This window comes from Martes martes, assembly GCF_963455335.1.
Source record: "Martes martes genome assembly, chromosome: 9".
Classification (NCBI taxonomy): Eukaryota; Metazoa; Chordata; class Mammalia; order Carnivora; family Mustelidae; genus Martes; species Martes martes.
The window spans coordinates 116367531-116382531 of NC_137896.1; the positions used below are offsets into that span (position 1 = coordinate 116367531).

Consider the following 15001-nt stretch of genomic DNA (forward strand, 5'->3'; position numbering starts at 1 on the left):
CACTTATTTCCATAAGAATAAACAAGAAAGTGGTAGTGTGTGGGGAATCTCAATATACTTATTTTTCAACTCAGTCTTCATAACGCATCAGGTTTCTAGCCTAGTCACAGTACAGTACCCGATCCTCTCTGTGCCCTTGGCAGATGGCCAGCTGTCACTCTCACGTCTGTGCTAGCCCAAGGTCACAGACAGCTCTCCTAATACCTGCCAACGCCCTCTTGTTCCTTAGAACAGCAGCCACCAAACATTTCAGTCTCATACTCCAGAAACAAAAATCAATTATTTTTAAAATTGATTTTATACACTCAATAAAAGAGTATTTCTTTTTTTTTTTAAACAGGTACTTGTCTCAATCTATACAAGTATCAGTAAAGCTACATTTCTTTGATTTTTATAGAAAATAAAGAGAAGGTCCTCTCATTTTCCTCAGGTCAGCAGATGATCCTGTGTCTACCCATACCTATTGCATAAGCCCCACGGTTCAGATTTCTCGTCCTTCCCTTGGTTCCCTGGACCTCATGCTCCCCCACCCCCAGCATCGCACACGACCGCTGACACTGGTCCCCACCCCGGGTCCCTCATATGCCCATGGTCTCTTCCTGGTATTTCCTCCATTCTGCCTAAGAAGTCTTGGATATCTTCAAGAAACTGGAACAGAGAGTCACTGCCCTTAACCTGTCCAGCTACTCAAGCGAGGAGACCAATTTTAACCCTCTCGAAACTGGGGAAGGCTTGGAGGAAAGAAAAAAATGAAAACAATACCGCTAGCCAACGCAGCTAATCAGTACCTAGCAGTGTCTTAGGACAATCGGGGTTGGCAAGTGAAATTTCAGATCCCTGTGACGCCTCGAGTAACTTCTTACCAGATGATATAAACTGCCTGCCTGCCGCTCAGCTGACAGCCGGGTTCCGCGCCGGGGCTCCCGTTGCTAGCGGCTTCCAGAGCGCACACGTAAGCAAGGATGGGGCCTTCCTACTCAGCAGTCCCGTTTCCCTTTCCCGCCCACCTTCCCCAGCCCCAGGCATTAGCCCTTAGATTAACTACAAAATATTTAAATAAAAAAAATAAAAATACATTAAAAAAAAAAGAACCCCTCAACCCAATCAGTCTAGAAGAGCCTCCTATTTCTGTAAAAATAAAAGTTTCAAAATTGTCGGAAAAATATCAGGGGGAGTAAAGTGGGTCTGAGGGAAATATATAAAAGAAAAAGAAAAGATTCTATAAAGAAACAACAACCAAAAAGGCACTTTGAGCAGTGTATTCTACAAAAGGAAGTGGGAATATTTTGGAAAATAATACTAAGATCACTTTAACGCAAACAGACCTGACATTTCTTCCATGTGTTGCTGAAAATATTAAATCAAATCTCTCACTAACGAAGTAAACAGTTTAAAATCAATCCACCCTATTCAATAATAACACAAAAGGTAAATCCCTCCAACTCTTATTAATGGTACTAAATCTCTCTGAAAATATATGCAGCATACTACTGTTAGTCACTGGTGACATTTTTAATTGAGTTTTTGTGGGGGAAGGAGGGAGGACTCATTTCAATGCACTCATCACATCTTTTCTCCTAAGTGCTAAAATTCTACCGAGCAGCGCAAAAGGTACAAAATCTACTTTCTTCCTTCACAGAATCCTGTCATATTCATCTTGAAAAGTGTTTTTCTAAATCTTATTAATACTCACTTGGCAAAAGCATTTCTTCTGTTAATCTCTTTTTGGGAAGAAGCAGAAGTCGTACTGAAACTTCTCCTAAAACCTAAATGCCAAAGTTAAGGTCAAAAGAGGAAAAATAAATCATAAATTTGCAGTCCTCATTAAAAGTTATCATCTATCATTTCTCTATAGGCGTTCTATTTTATCAAGTGTTTCTTTGGAAAAAGAAAGCAAAGAAAGTAAGTACATATAAAATATAATAGTAGTTTGGATTTTTTGACAAATTTTTATCTTATCTTTCTCATCAAACAAGGTATATGTATAAATAAGTAAAGATCATGACATTCCATTTGGAGGTTGTTATAAAATTTCTTGAAAACCAAATAAAACTAAATTAGACACTGATAAAGTTGAATCTTTTTATTCTCAAACATTATAATCTTGATAAATCCTACGAAAGAAAGAATAAAAATGGCTTAAAAACTCTATTACTAAATATGCCATTTATAAAATATTGAACATTAATTTCAGAGTTTATGATTCTTGGCATCCCCAAATGACAGAGTAATTTAAAAGAAATAAAAAGATTTCATGAAAGGTACATTTTTAAAAAGATGTTTCTAAAAAAGAGTAAGATTTCCAGTTCTGGAAAGTTATGGCAGAGCAGATGTGCTGAATCAATCTCTTGACTGAAGTGAGTATAATTTTAAACAACTGTAATTAAAAAAAAAATATATATATATATATATAGTTGAGCTGGTACAAGGCACAATTTCAAAGATACCAACAACCAAAAAGAGAACCCATGAGAAGTAACCAAGCACCAAAGCAATCTATCAACTTGTACCACAGGACTGCCACTAAATTCTAGAGAACTCTGACTTCTCCCTTACTGGCTGCACAGGAGGTGGGAAAGGAATAAAATCTGGGGGCTAACAAAAGGGGGACTCTAGCACAAGACTCCTGTTTAAAATGAGGATCCCAACCAGCTCACCCTCAATGTAAGTCAAGTGAGAAACAGAATGAAACACCATTCTGACAAAACAAAACAAAGTGGCTGTGTCAAACTTAATGCTTAGAAGGTGGCAAGATGGGGCGCCTGGGTGGCTCTGTGGGTTAAAGCCGCTGCCTTTGGCTCAGGTCATGATCCCAGTGTCCTGGGATCGAGCCCCGCATCGAGCCCTGCATCGGGCTCTCTGCTCAGCAGGGAGCCTGCTTCCTCTTCTCTCTCTCTGCCTGCCTCTCTGCCTACTTGTGATCTGTCTGTCAAATAAATAAATAAAATGTTTAAAAAAAAAAAAAAGAAGGTGGCAAGATTTTTCTCCTTTCAAAGTTTGTGATCATAAGTCAAATTCATTTTATCTATGAAATTTAAAAAATTGCAGGGAATATAAGTTAAAGTAGTCCCAGGTTGGCAGTACCTCTAGGAGTAACTGGCAGAAGTAAATACAATCTTCTCTGGAGGTATCAACTCAGACCTCAAAGAATTCCTGTACATTAAATTCTGAGTAGAATAAGCATCTCACAATAATAAATTACAAAATCCACAAGGAAAGAAGGTACCGTGAGTTAGGCTCACAAAAACAGACGGGCAGAATCATAAGTTAGGCTCACAAAGACTTCAGGTATGGAATTATTTAACATAAAAGATAACAATATTTAAGATGTTTAAAGACATAAAACGAAAACTTAAAAATATGGGGGAAATAACAAGTGATAATAACTAACTACGAAACAGATTTGTAAAAAGGAAAAAAGAAATGAAAATTTTCTAACTAAAAATTTGGTGGCTGGGTTAAACAGCAGAATAAACATCACTGAAGAAAGAATCAGGAAACATGAAGATAGAGCTGAAGATGTCTAGAATACAATCCAAAAAGACCAAGATGAAAAATACAAAAAAGGCATGGGAAAGTGAGGAAGTCTAGGACACTAGTCATCAGAGTGTCTGAAGGAGATAATAAAGAGATTGAAGGAGAAATATTTTAAGTATACAGACAAGAGTTTTATAGAATTGATCAAAGATATTAATTCCCAGATCCAGGAAGACCCATAATAACAAAAAGGATAAACAAACAACATCTAGACAACATCATAGTGAAACTATACAACACTAAGGAAATAGAGAAGACCTTTAATGGCTGTCAAAAAGAAAGATAAATCACCTACAAAAGTATGGGTTAGGCAGACTCACAGCGGACTTCTCAAAAAAGTGATGGAATACAGAAAATAATAAAATTATATTGTTAATGTACAGGGAGAGAACATCTTTCCAACTCAAATTTTCACCAACTGTTAGTTTTACCCAGTAAAACTATCATTAGAAAAGAGAAAAAACTGAGAGACAGACCCTTTCTAAAATAAATTTTTAAAAATATACATGTGGTAGGGGCACATGGGTGGTTCATTTGGTTAAGCTTCTGTCTTTGGCTCAGATCATGATTGCAGGGTCCTCAGATCAAGCCCCACATCAGGGTCCCTACTCAGTGGGGAATCTGCTTCTCCTTCTCCCTCTCCCTCTGTGCTCACTTGCTCTCTCTCTCTCAAATAAATAAATAAATCTTTAATATATATATATATGCACATATATATATATATACACACACACATACACAAATACACCCACCCACCCACACACATACACGTATACAAACGTGGTAGGAACAGAATGATCTCTGAAGTTCTGAAGATTAAGGACTAAAGACACTGGCAAAAATGTGAGCAAATTAAATATTGGTTATTAATTATATAAATACTGTTATAATAATGCAAAACTTGTGGGAGAAATTAAATAGAAATTGAATAACTTAGCTTCTAAGGATTTTCTATCACTTGGGAAAGAGTACACATGATGATTAGCTTTAGAATTTGCTAAGTACGTATGTCAAAGTACCTACAGTAAATATTAAGAAGTATGTTCATACAGTATAACTTTCATTCAAGTAGAGAATGGAATAAGAACAAGAGGGGGTAGAAATAAAACCAGAATAAAAGAAAACCACAAGTATAAAAAAATTGTAAAAACAGTAAATAAATAGCATAAATAAATCCAAAGACAGGGGTTCTTACAATAAACGTAAATAGGTGAAACTCTGGGGTTAAATGCAAACATTGTCAAACCATATTTTTTTAAAGAAGTGAAATCCAATCATATTCTATTTAGAAAATATTTCAAAAACACCAGGATATAGAGAAGTTACAAGACAACTGATAGAAAAAGATATGTTAAGCAAATACTTAACCAAAAGAAAGCTGATAGAAGGTAAAAAGAATTATTTAAAAAGCAATACCATTTATATTAGCATCAAAAAATGAAATATATTGGTATAAATCTAATAAGACATAAAATCTATATGAGGAAAACTATAAAACTCTGATGAAAGAAATCAAGTAAGATAAATCAGTATCCCATGTTCACGGATAGGAAGACTCAAAATTGTTAAGACATTAGTTCTTCCCCCATTTGATCTATACAATCAATGCAATACCAATCAAAATCTCAACAAATTATTTTGTAGATACCAACTATTTGGGAAGTTTGTATGGAGAGGCAAAAAGCCCAGAATAACTAGCATAATACTGAGGAAGATCAAGAAGACTGAAGAAACTTGAAGAATCACTCTAAAGCTATAGTAGTTAAGACAATGTGGTATGAGTGAAAGATAACAAGAGCAATGGAACAGAACCCAGAGCCCAGAAATAGATCCACACAAATGTAGTCAACTGATCCCTGACAAAAGAGCAGAGGCAATTCAATGGAGAAAGGATAGACTTTTTAACAAATAGCCCTAAAATATGCAAAAAAAAAAAAAAAAATCCAGACACAAACTTTACACCTTTCACAAAAATTAACTCCTTGAACAAGTGATCTACACGGAAAATACAAAACTGTAAACGACTAAAAAGATAACACAGGAGAAAAACAGGATGACCTTGAGTTCAATGATAACATTTCAGATATAACACCAAAAGCACAATTCATGGGAAAAAAAAAGGATACCCTGGACTTCACTAAAATTAAAGACTTCTGCTCTGCGATAGACTGTTAAGGCAATGAAAAGACAAGCCACAGACTAGAGAAAATATTTCCAAAACACATTCTGATAAAGGTCTAGGATTCAAAATATACAACAACAACAACAAAACCCTGCTTAAAACTCAATAATAAGAAAAAAATTTTTAAAGAAAGAATTAAAACTCGATAATGAGACAACAATGAACACACGATTTTTAAAATGAGCGAAAGACCAGGAAGAATAATTCACCAAAGAAAATGGACAGATGGAAAATAAGTGCAAAGATCTCCAACTTCTATTATGAGCTGAATTGTGCCCCCATTCATGTGTTAAAATCCTAATCCCCAGTACCTCAGAATGTGACTGTATTTGGAGACAAGGCCTTTAAAGTGGCAATTAAGTTACAATCAGATGAAACAGGTCAGCCCTAATCCACGATGACGGGTGTCCTTCAAAGAAGAGATTAAGACTCAGACACACAGGCAGAAGAAGACTTTGTTAAGACACTGGAGAAAGACCCCATCTACAAGGCAAAACAAGAGCCTTAGAAGAAACCAACCCTGCCAACACCTTGATCTTGGACTTTTGGCTTCCAGAATTTTGAGAGAGTAATTCCTTTGCTTAAGCCACATGATCTCTGGTACTTTGTTATGCTAGCCCTAGCAAACTAACATGACATCATACATCATCAGGGAATTTCAAATGGAAACAACAGTCAGATACTACTACACATGGTGCATTAGAACGTGTATTAGAATGGTGAAAACCCACAAGCCATAAAATTAACCTCAACAAAGTATTTAAGGGCTAGTTATACAAATCACTCTTACACAGATGGTTATCCTATGGGGAAAAAATGAAATTAGACCCTCACTATACACAAAATCAATTCCAGGAGAACTGATAAATATGAAAAGCAAAAATACAAAACAAAACTTTTAGAAAGCAATATAGGAAAGTATCTGTGTGAGGTCTGTTTTAGGAAAAGATTTCCTAAGATAAAACATGAAGAACATAAGGGTTTGCTATTTTTTTTTTTAAGATTTTATTTATTTGTCATAGAGAGAAAGAGAGGCAGGCAGAGGGAGAAGCAGGCTCCCCATTGAGCAAGGAACCTGATGCAGGACTCAATCCCAGGACCCTGGGATCATGACCTGAGCTGAAGGCTGCTGCTTAACCCACTGAGCCACCCAGGCCTCCCAGTGGTTTGCTATTTTGACTACTTAAAACTTTTCAATATCTGCTTATCAAAAGACACCAAACAGGTGGTGGCAATGTGGGAGAACACAAAAGACAAGTCAAAAACCAGGCAAGCAAGATATTCACAACACACAAGACTGGCAAAGTATTAGTGTCCAAAATGCATATAGAAATCTACAAATTAACAAGACAAGCCAACCAAAAGAAAAATGGGCAAGAGACTTTAACAGGTATGTCATAAAAGAGAAAATGCATATGGCCCATCAACATGAAAAAAAGGAGGCTCCACCTCGTTTATTATCTGAAAAATGCAAATTAAAACCAAAAGGTACAATTTAAATCCATCAGATGGGCAAAGACTTCTAAACAGGACTAAGGTTGGTGAGATAAGGAGCTGCAGAGGCTCTCATTCACTGCTCATGGGCATGTGCCCTGCGAACAGTCTGCCATTACGTAGGAAGGTTGAAGATCTGGATGGCCCCTGCCTTGTGCAATCCTAGAGAAACCTCGGCAAATGTGTGCAATAGTCTAGTTCTTAACAGCAAAAAAACAAATGTATCACAAAGATCCATCAAGTATAGAATGAACAGTATCTTTTAATGGAACACTAACAAAATAACCAACAAAGTAAATTTGTATACACTTTATAATATATATTATTTATTAATATATCTATATAAGCATGCTAAAGATATTTTTTAAAAATCAAGGGAATAATTAACACAAAATTCAAGACTCATAATCTGAGGACAAGGTATATGAGAAGGAAAGCAGATGAGACTAGGGGATACTCCTGGCTTCTACTGTTCAGGTCACCTTCAGCAACAGGGCAGGTAACAGATGTCTGCTTTATCATTACATAAACTATATAAAGGCATTTACTCTTTTGTATACATATGTATTTCACAATAAAATTTTTTTTGATAAATAAAAGCCAACAAAATAATTAGTAGGAACATAAAACTGTATAAACCTACCAGGATAAGAATGATTCTGTTTATTCGAAGAAATTTCTGAAAGAGTATCCAGGGAATCCGTTACCCTGTGAATAAAGCAAACCTAATTAGCAAACCTCACTACAAGTAGCAATTGTTCAGTTTTAAGACTGGCTCTTAACTGAGGCTTTCACACCAATGCTATTTCTTATTTCACCTATTCAACAAACATTTATTGAGCATCTATTAGGAGCCAGGAATGAACTTGAAGCTAGTGGAGAAGACAGGCAATAACAAAACAGAAGAGAGCCTTGTTATCGAACGACGAGTAATGCAGAAAAAGTCAACTTAAATTTATTTAAAATGGGGACTTGACGTTATTTCTTTGGAACTTTATCTTCACAGATAAAACTAAAAAACCTGAAAATAAATTTGTTTTATGTTGACTTTAACAAATGTTTGATCAGAATTATAAAAACATCACAGTCTTAAATTGGAAAAAAAAAAAAGATACTGACTTGGGCCGTCTATGCATGTAATTTTCTGATAAAACTGCATGGCTAAGTATAATCCAACATCCTTTACTTTATATCTGACTCTTGGCACAACCATAAAGGTAACTTTGCTGACAGGTCTGTCTGTATTTTTTAATATTCAAATCATTCTTCATTGTTGAAAAGCCAATCCTCCCAGTCTCATTCTCTTTCGGTTGTTTACTGACCTGACCCACAAAGCCTTTACGCTGTCAGCTGCTTCCTGCAGGACACTTGGTCACCAGCCAGAAATCCTACAACCCTCGCACTATCTGCAATGCCACCTTGCACTTCATGTGTGTTGTTCTCACATGATTTACGTCCACGGCAATCAGCAAGAGACTGATGAACGCAGAGAATAGGACTTGATGAAGAGGACAGATAATTAGGTGGTGATGGGTAGTTGAGAAGAACTTAATTCTAAAAGTGATCAGTTCATTAATAATAAGTACCTAATCGTGAGAACTAAGAATAAGAAAATTAATACTGTGCCGATGAAGACCACCCAGGCAAAAAATAGGTAAGTAGGTAGAGAGATAAGATCAGATCTAGTCAGCAAGTTTCCTTGGAATTTCTGCAAAGAAATATTGGATTATTTATATATTATTAGGAAAAAAAGCTATGAATTCAGTGAAACCTGGGTGATAGTAGAAAGCTATCCAAGTGGAGGAAATAACATGTGCGCAGATTCTCAGAGGCACATTTTTTTTCTTAATGGAAAGGAGGGAAAAAAAGACAACTACGGTCTGGGAGGAGTGGGACTGGGATTGGTCACTACTTTATTAAGACTGTCCTCAAGCAGTCCCCAGTTTAAAATTCTTTCTTCTTGAAGATCAGTGGTGTCTTTGAAGAGCTCTAAAGCTGGTTTTAAATTAGAAATCCCTCAAAATCAGGGACCATGTCTGTTTTATTTGCTTATAGAATGCCTAGCACAGCACAAAGTGCTAAAAGACACTTAATAGTATTTGATGATGATGAATGAGACAATCAGAAGATGACAGGAAGACAGCTGGATCGAGACAGCGGTTCATTTAGAGAGAGAGCCCTGTATCTTCTTAGAAGAGGGGGATGCTTTTAAATGAATCACCTTAAAGAAGACCAAATAGAAGGCGAGGAAAAAAGAAAAAAGGTAAAACCATGTGTTCCTTAAACAAAGCAAGAAAAAGAACATGAAACCATGAGAAAGAAAGTGGCTTCCTAATATTAGAGGGCGGAAAGCTGTTACAGCATAAAGCAACACTGCACTAGATTTGGTCAGTATTTACTGTGCTTAAAATATGCCACATTATGTCCTCTGGGTGATCAAACACAAAATGAAGAACCCCAGTCCTCACAACTAAGAGACGAACGAAACTTGTAAGAGACTGTAGCAATGTGTTAATGAAGATTTGTCCAAAGCAATAAGAGAACCAGAAGACGGGGGACTCAGCATAGATTTTACTGTAAATCAATCACTGATAAGACATCGGTCCTAAAGAAAGTCAGCAATCCTCTTTCAATCATGACAAGGTACTGGTTAAGAACATACACTCAACTACCTGGGTTTAAATCCCCACTTGGGAGCTGTGCACCCCTGCACAACTCACTTAACTTCCCTGTGCCTTACTTTCCCCACCTGTGAAATAGGACTAACGACAGGACCTGACCCAGAGGGAGCTTCCAAGGGAACAGTACTGCAGCGCTCGTAGCTGTGTGGCCACACACAAGTGCGGAGCGTTGGCTACTACCTTTTTCCTTATTTATAAAATGCCCACCACAAAACAGCAAACGGTCTAAAAGCAATGGCTTAGGAAACACAACAAAATAACAAATCTGGGCTGAGTCCAGCACCATCGTTAAGTAGTGTAAGACAGACCAAAATACGCCACTCCAGAACATGCCACCCTGGCATAAGGATTATTTTGAGCTAAAGACACTTGAGAACCAACAAATGCAGGGAGAGGCTTTCTCTGAACTCTCCTTATCTGCCTAAAACAGGTGCTCCCCCCAAAAGAGCTCTTTTGTCCTATATCCCCTCCCCAGCAGTTGTATCAAGCAGGGAAGACTGTCTCTTGTCATAGACCCAGACAGACACTGTCACAGACTATCTTATCTCCCATCCAGTTATCTTTCCTAAAAACCACAGGCTCTCCCACAAGTGGCCTTTTTCTCTCTCCCCTTCTCCTAGTAAGACGGTCTATAAAAACTCCAATCTCACCACTTGGGTATTCACATCATTCTGTGATGCCCAGGTGCATGCGAATTCAAATGTAATAAATTTGTATGCCTTTTCTCCTGTTCATCTGTCTGTTGTCAATTTAGTTCACAGACGGCACTCCCAAACCCCCTCAGCAACTACTGACCCTAAGAGGGTAGAGGAAAATTTTTTGCTCCGCTACGCTAACTATATGGCTTCAGCTAAGTCACTCTACCTCTTGAAATTTTTCTTCACTGGCCAAATGGAACCATCAGAACACCTTACAACTCACTGGGTTTGAGGAGGATTAACGAAATATGCATCTAAAGTAGACTGTACAGAGCTGACCCTTTACTAAATGCTCAATAAATGTTTGTCATCATTACTGTTCTTTTCTTTTTTAAAGATTTATTTTATTTTATTTATTTGAGAGTGAGAGCATGAGAGGGGAGAAGTCAGAGGGAGAAGCAGACTCCCTGCCGAGCTGGGAGCCCGCTGCGGGACTTGATCCCGGGACTCTAGGACCTGAGCCGAAGGCAGTTGCTCAACCAACTGAGCCACCCAGGCGCCCCTCGTTATTGTTCTTCTCCAGCTTACCTGACCCAACACTTATGAGGGTCAAATGAAACAACAATGAACTGAAGATACTTCATACACTGCAAAGCATTACCTGTGTTCAATACAATACTGTCATAAATAATGAGGGAAAAAAGTACATCAAGTACATCAAAGAAAGAGGAAATTAATATAATAAAAATCACATGAAATTATTAAGAAAAACAAAGTGAGGTGGTCTAAAAACTCTAAAATCTGCCCGGAGGCAGTCCCATAGCCCAGCTAGAAGGGAACTAGACGGGGCTCCAGGATGTGACGGCAGACCCGTTCTCATGAATGTGATCTCACCATGTACTTTCTTTCCCATTGAAAGATTAGCGTCCTGTTTCCCCTCCGCCAAAGAGCACACCAAGCCAACTTCTTCAGCACATAAGTCATTTCATGAAATGGTACCTGGAGTTTCACGGGGACTTGTTTCTGCTCAACTTGTTTTTTTAAAGCCAGGGTGAGCTGGTACAGAAGTGTAGCATCTTAAGGAGCAACACCGAGGAGGTACATTATATATAAACCCTTAAAGCTTCACTTCCCCCAAAGATCTACTGCCTATCTATTTTTGAAAACTAAAGAAATCAGAGGAAAAAGCCATTTTGGTTCCATTAGGTTTGGAGGAGAATGAATGGGGTGCCTGCTGGCAGGAAATTTAATGTAGTTAGGATGTGACTGAAGCAATCAGAGAGCATTTTTACTTTTGTTTGCATGACAGATTAAGCTTGCTGCTCTCACTGTTCTTAGCAGCAAACGCCACTTCTAATAGCCTACACATACTCATAGGGTTTGCAAATGAGGAATAAAGGAGGGTTTTAAAATTGCAAATCCTCAGCAAAGCAAATTTAGCTTTCCATGAGCCTTCTCTCTGAAGAAGGTGGTTGGTTAACCCCTTGAACGAAGACATGAGCTGTAGTCAGTGCGTGTCTTTAATATAAAATGAGGAAGTCTTAACTATAAACCATTGCAAATTACAAAAAGGCCTTGTGAAAAAACATAAATTTCATTTTTCTCACCTTTGTACCCTGGATGGGGGAGCAAATATTCCATATCTTGGAGAACAACTAAAGTACTGCACACCTCCAACTGAACCATCATTCTTGCCATGGGGTTTCTCAAGCTCTATACCGTACCAGTATCCTAGAACAAGAATATTGGATTTTAAAAGCCTCTGCATTTTACCCAAAATGGTTATGCTATTATACAAACCCAAAGCCCAAATGGCTTAACATTTTCACAAAATGACCAAAATGATGGAAGAGCATCATGATCATTGAGCTTTCAAATGATAAAATTTGAAAATTGGAAAAAATGAACAGGAAAAACATTTTACAAGCACAATTACAGAGTTGTACATTAAAGGAGAGAGATAAAATACACAAATTTGGCATAGATTAGCTATTATGCAAGTAGTGTAATGACCACAGTATATCTACAAGTCATAATGAACAAAAAAAAACCTGCCCTTGACTCAATGATACAGCTTGTTTCAGTGAGAGCAGTATAACACAATGCTGAGCTGTACATGAATCATAACATTCATGTGCAATCTTTTCCTTTCATTCTCCCAACATTCCAACATCACAAACAGTTCTTGGATAATTGAGGAAGGACAAAGGTAATTTGGAAAATATGATTAGACTTCATGGTGACTCTTCTTTTTCTCTTTTTGTTTCCCCACGAAGGATGAAGAGAAAAATCATAATACTTAACCTTAAAGAAAAGATTTAGATTAGCTAGTAGGAAGAATTTTCTAAAAGGCTTATTTTAAGTATGTAAAAGGGCCCACTCTGAGGAAACTTTGGCCCCTTTTCTAGAGGGCCGAAACTGAAGCAGTGAGGCTGCTTTTAGTATGGTGAGAATTAGATAAATGGGAACATACTCCTAGTCTGAATATATACATAGTTACTCCTGGAAGAAGGATCCTCAAATGGAGGGGACCTCAAGACCAGTTAAAAGTCTCTACTGATCTGTTCATTTTTATTTAAAAGTAGAATACAGTAGTAATTGGATCTGGTCTCTTACAATCAGTATCAAATAAAAAATAAGAATATAGATATTGAGAAACTTACTGTAAATCCCAAATTCCAAAATACAAAAATATTGTTTCTTTCAGACCGCTAATTCAAAGAGTCTGTATAGCCTGGAAAATGGCAACCTTGAAGTTCTTCGGTCTATTTCTCTTATGTTCAAAAAGATGACACTTGAGCCCATTTTTCGATACTTTTGCATTGAAAAGACTAATGCATGACCACAGTCTCCTATACTTAAACAGTGTACAAGTAGAGAGTCAACAAACTTACTTCTTAGCCATACGAATGCTCTGGAAATAGGTCATCACATTTCTGAATGTCACTAACCAAGGTTGTCTGGTTGTCCTTTTTATTTCAGAGTGACATGGTTCCAACCCTCAATGTTACAGCGTACCATACAATGGCAACATGTTTACCATATGACTCTTGAAAAAGTGTAACATGCCACAGAAAGACAGTATGACAAGTGTTAACAATTGTGACTATACCTTGTCTGGTAGTGGTATATATTGTTTCCCATTTAAAAGGTAATTTTTTTTCCAATAAAAAGGCTAAAGAGGCTAAAAATGACCTCTTTTAGGTCTAGATCTTATAATCTAAAAAGCTTCCATTAATTAGGACTGTTCTCTAGAACTGACTGATCTAAATTTTGGTGCCATAAGACATAGATGCTACTACTTTCTAAAGGAACTGAATGACTTTAACAGAAAAGTTTCCAACTTTATATTTGGTTATGACTAACTACCCAAAGTTCTAAATGCTTAACCAGTGGAAAAAAGATAGTCTCTTCAATAAATGGTGCTGGGAAAATTGGACAGCTATATGTAGAAGAATGAAACTCAACGATTCTCTTACACCGTACACAAAGATAAACTCGAAATGGATAAAAGACCTCAATGTGAGACAGGAATCCATCAGAATCCTAGAGGAGAACATAGGCAGTAACCTCTTCGATATCAGGCACAGCAACGTCTTTCAAGATATGTCTCCAAAGGCAAAGGAAACAAAAGCGAAAATGAACTTTTGGGACTTCATCAAGATCAAAAGCTTCTGCACAGCAAAGGAGACAGTCAACAAAACAAAGAGGCAACCCACGGAATGGGAGAAGATATTTGCAAATGACAGTACAGACAAAAGGTTGATATCCAGGATCTATAAAGAACTTCTCAAACTCAACACATACAAAACTGATAATCATATCCAAAAAATGGGCAGAAGATATGAACAGACACTTCTCCAATAAAGACATACAAATGGCTATCAGACACATGAAAAAATGTTCATCATCACTAGCCATTAGGGAGATTCAAATTAAAAACACATTGAGATACCACCTTACACCAGTTAGAATGGCCAAAATTAACCAAAGGAATTTAAAAATTAAAAGTCAACCTAAAACAAAGAACTGTATCCAGTGAACCAAACCATTCTAATTTTGTTTAATATAGAAAAAGGGAACTTGAAAGACATGGACATTGTGAAAAATACCCTACCTTGGGGATTCTTGAGTTTTTATTTGAGAACTATATTAAGACCATCCTAACTCACCTCAATTATTACTTGGAGACCTGTGAGAGACATGAATCATACAACACATAGCCCATCTCAAATCAATTAGGTGGACTGCAATTATAAGTGGGATAATGAAACAAGACTGTGCTGGGAGACAATCCTCCATGGCTCGCTCATGTTTCTGCATGTTTTACAAACAGAGGCGCTGTCTTTTCATGGATGTCTGCACAGAGGACAGCCTTGGAGGACAGAGACAGCATGCGGACAGCAGGCCCCACACAAAATACAGGCATGCGTGTTGTCTAGTATAAAGGTTCAGATTGCTTAAACTCA

At 37.2% G+C, this 15001-nt stretch overlaps 1 protein-coding gene across 4 annotated transcripts in view; it reads right to left on the reverse strand.

Annotated features, from left to right (window-relative positions):
• The window catches only part of CLIP4 (CAP-Gly domain containing linker protein family member 4), a 76525-nt gene that overhangs the window by 15682 nt on the left and 45842 nt on the right, over window positions 1–15001 (reverse strand). For all 4 annotated transcript variants that reach the window (XM_080814151.1, XM_080814149.1, XM_080814152.1 and 1 more), the window contains 3 exons: window positions 12140–12263; window positions 7857–7921; window positions 1694–1766 (listed from right to left, as the gene is read on the reverse strand). In XM_080814151.1, the coding sequence (XP_080670277.1) occupies window positions 1694–1766; window positions 7857–7921; window positions 12140–12263 (262 nt within the window). The remainder of the gene's footprint in view (window positions 1–1693; window positions 1767–7856; window positions 7922–12139; window positions 12264–15001) is intronic.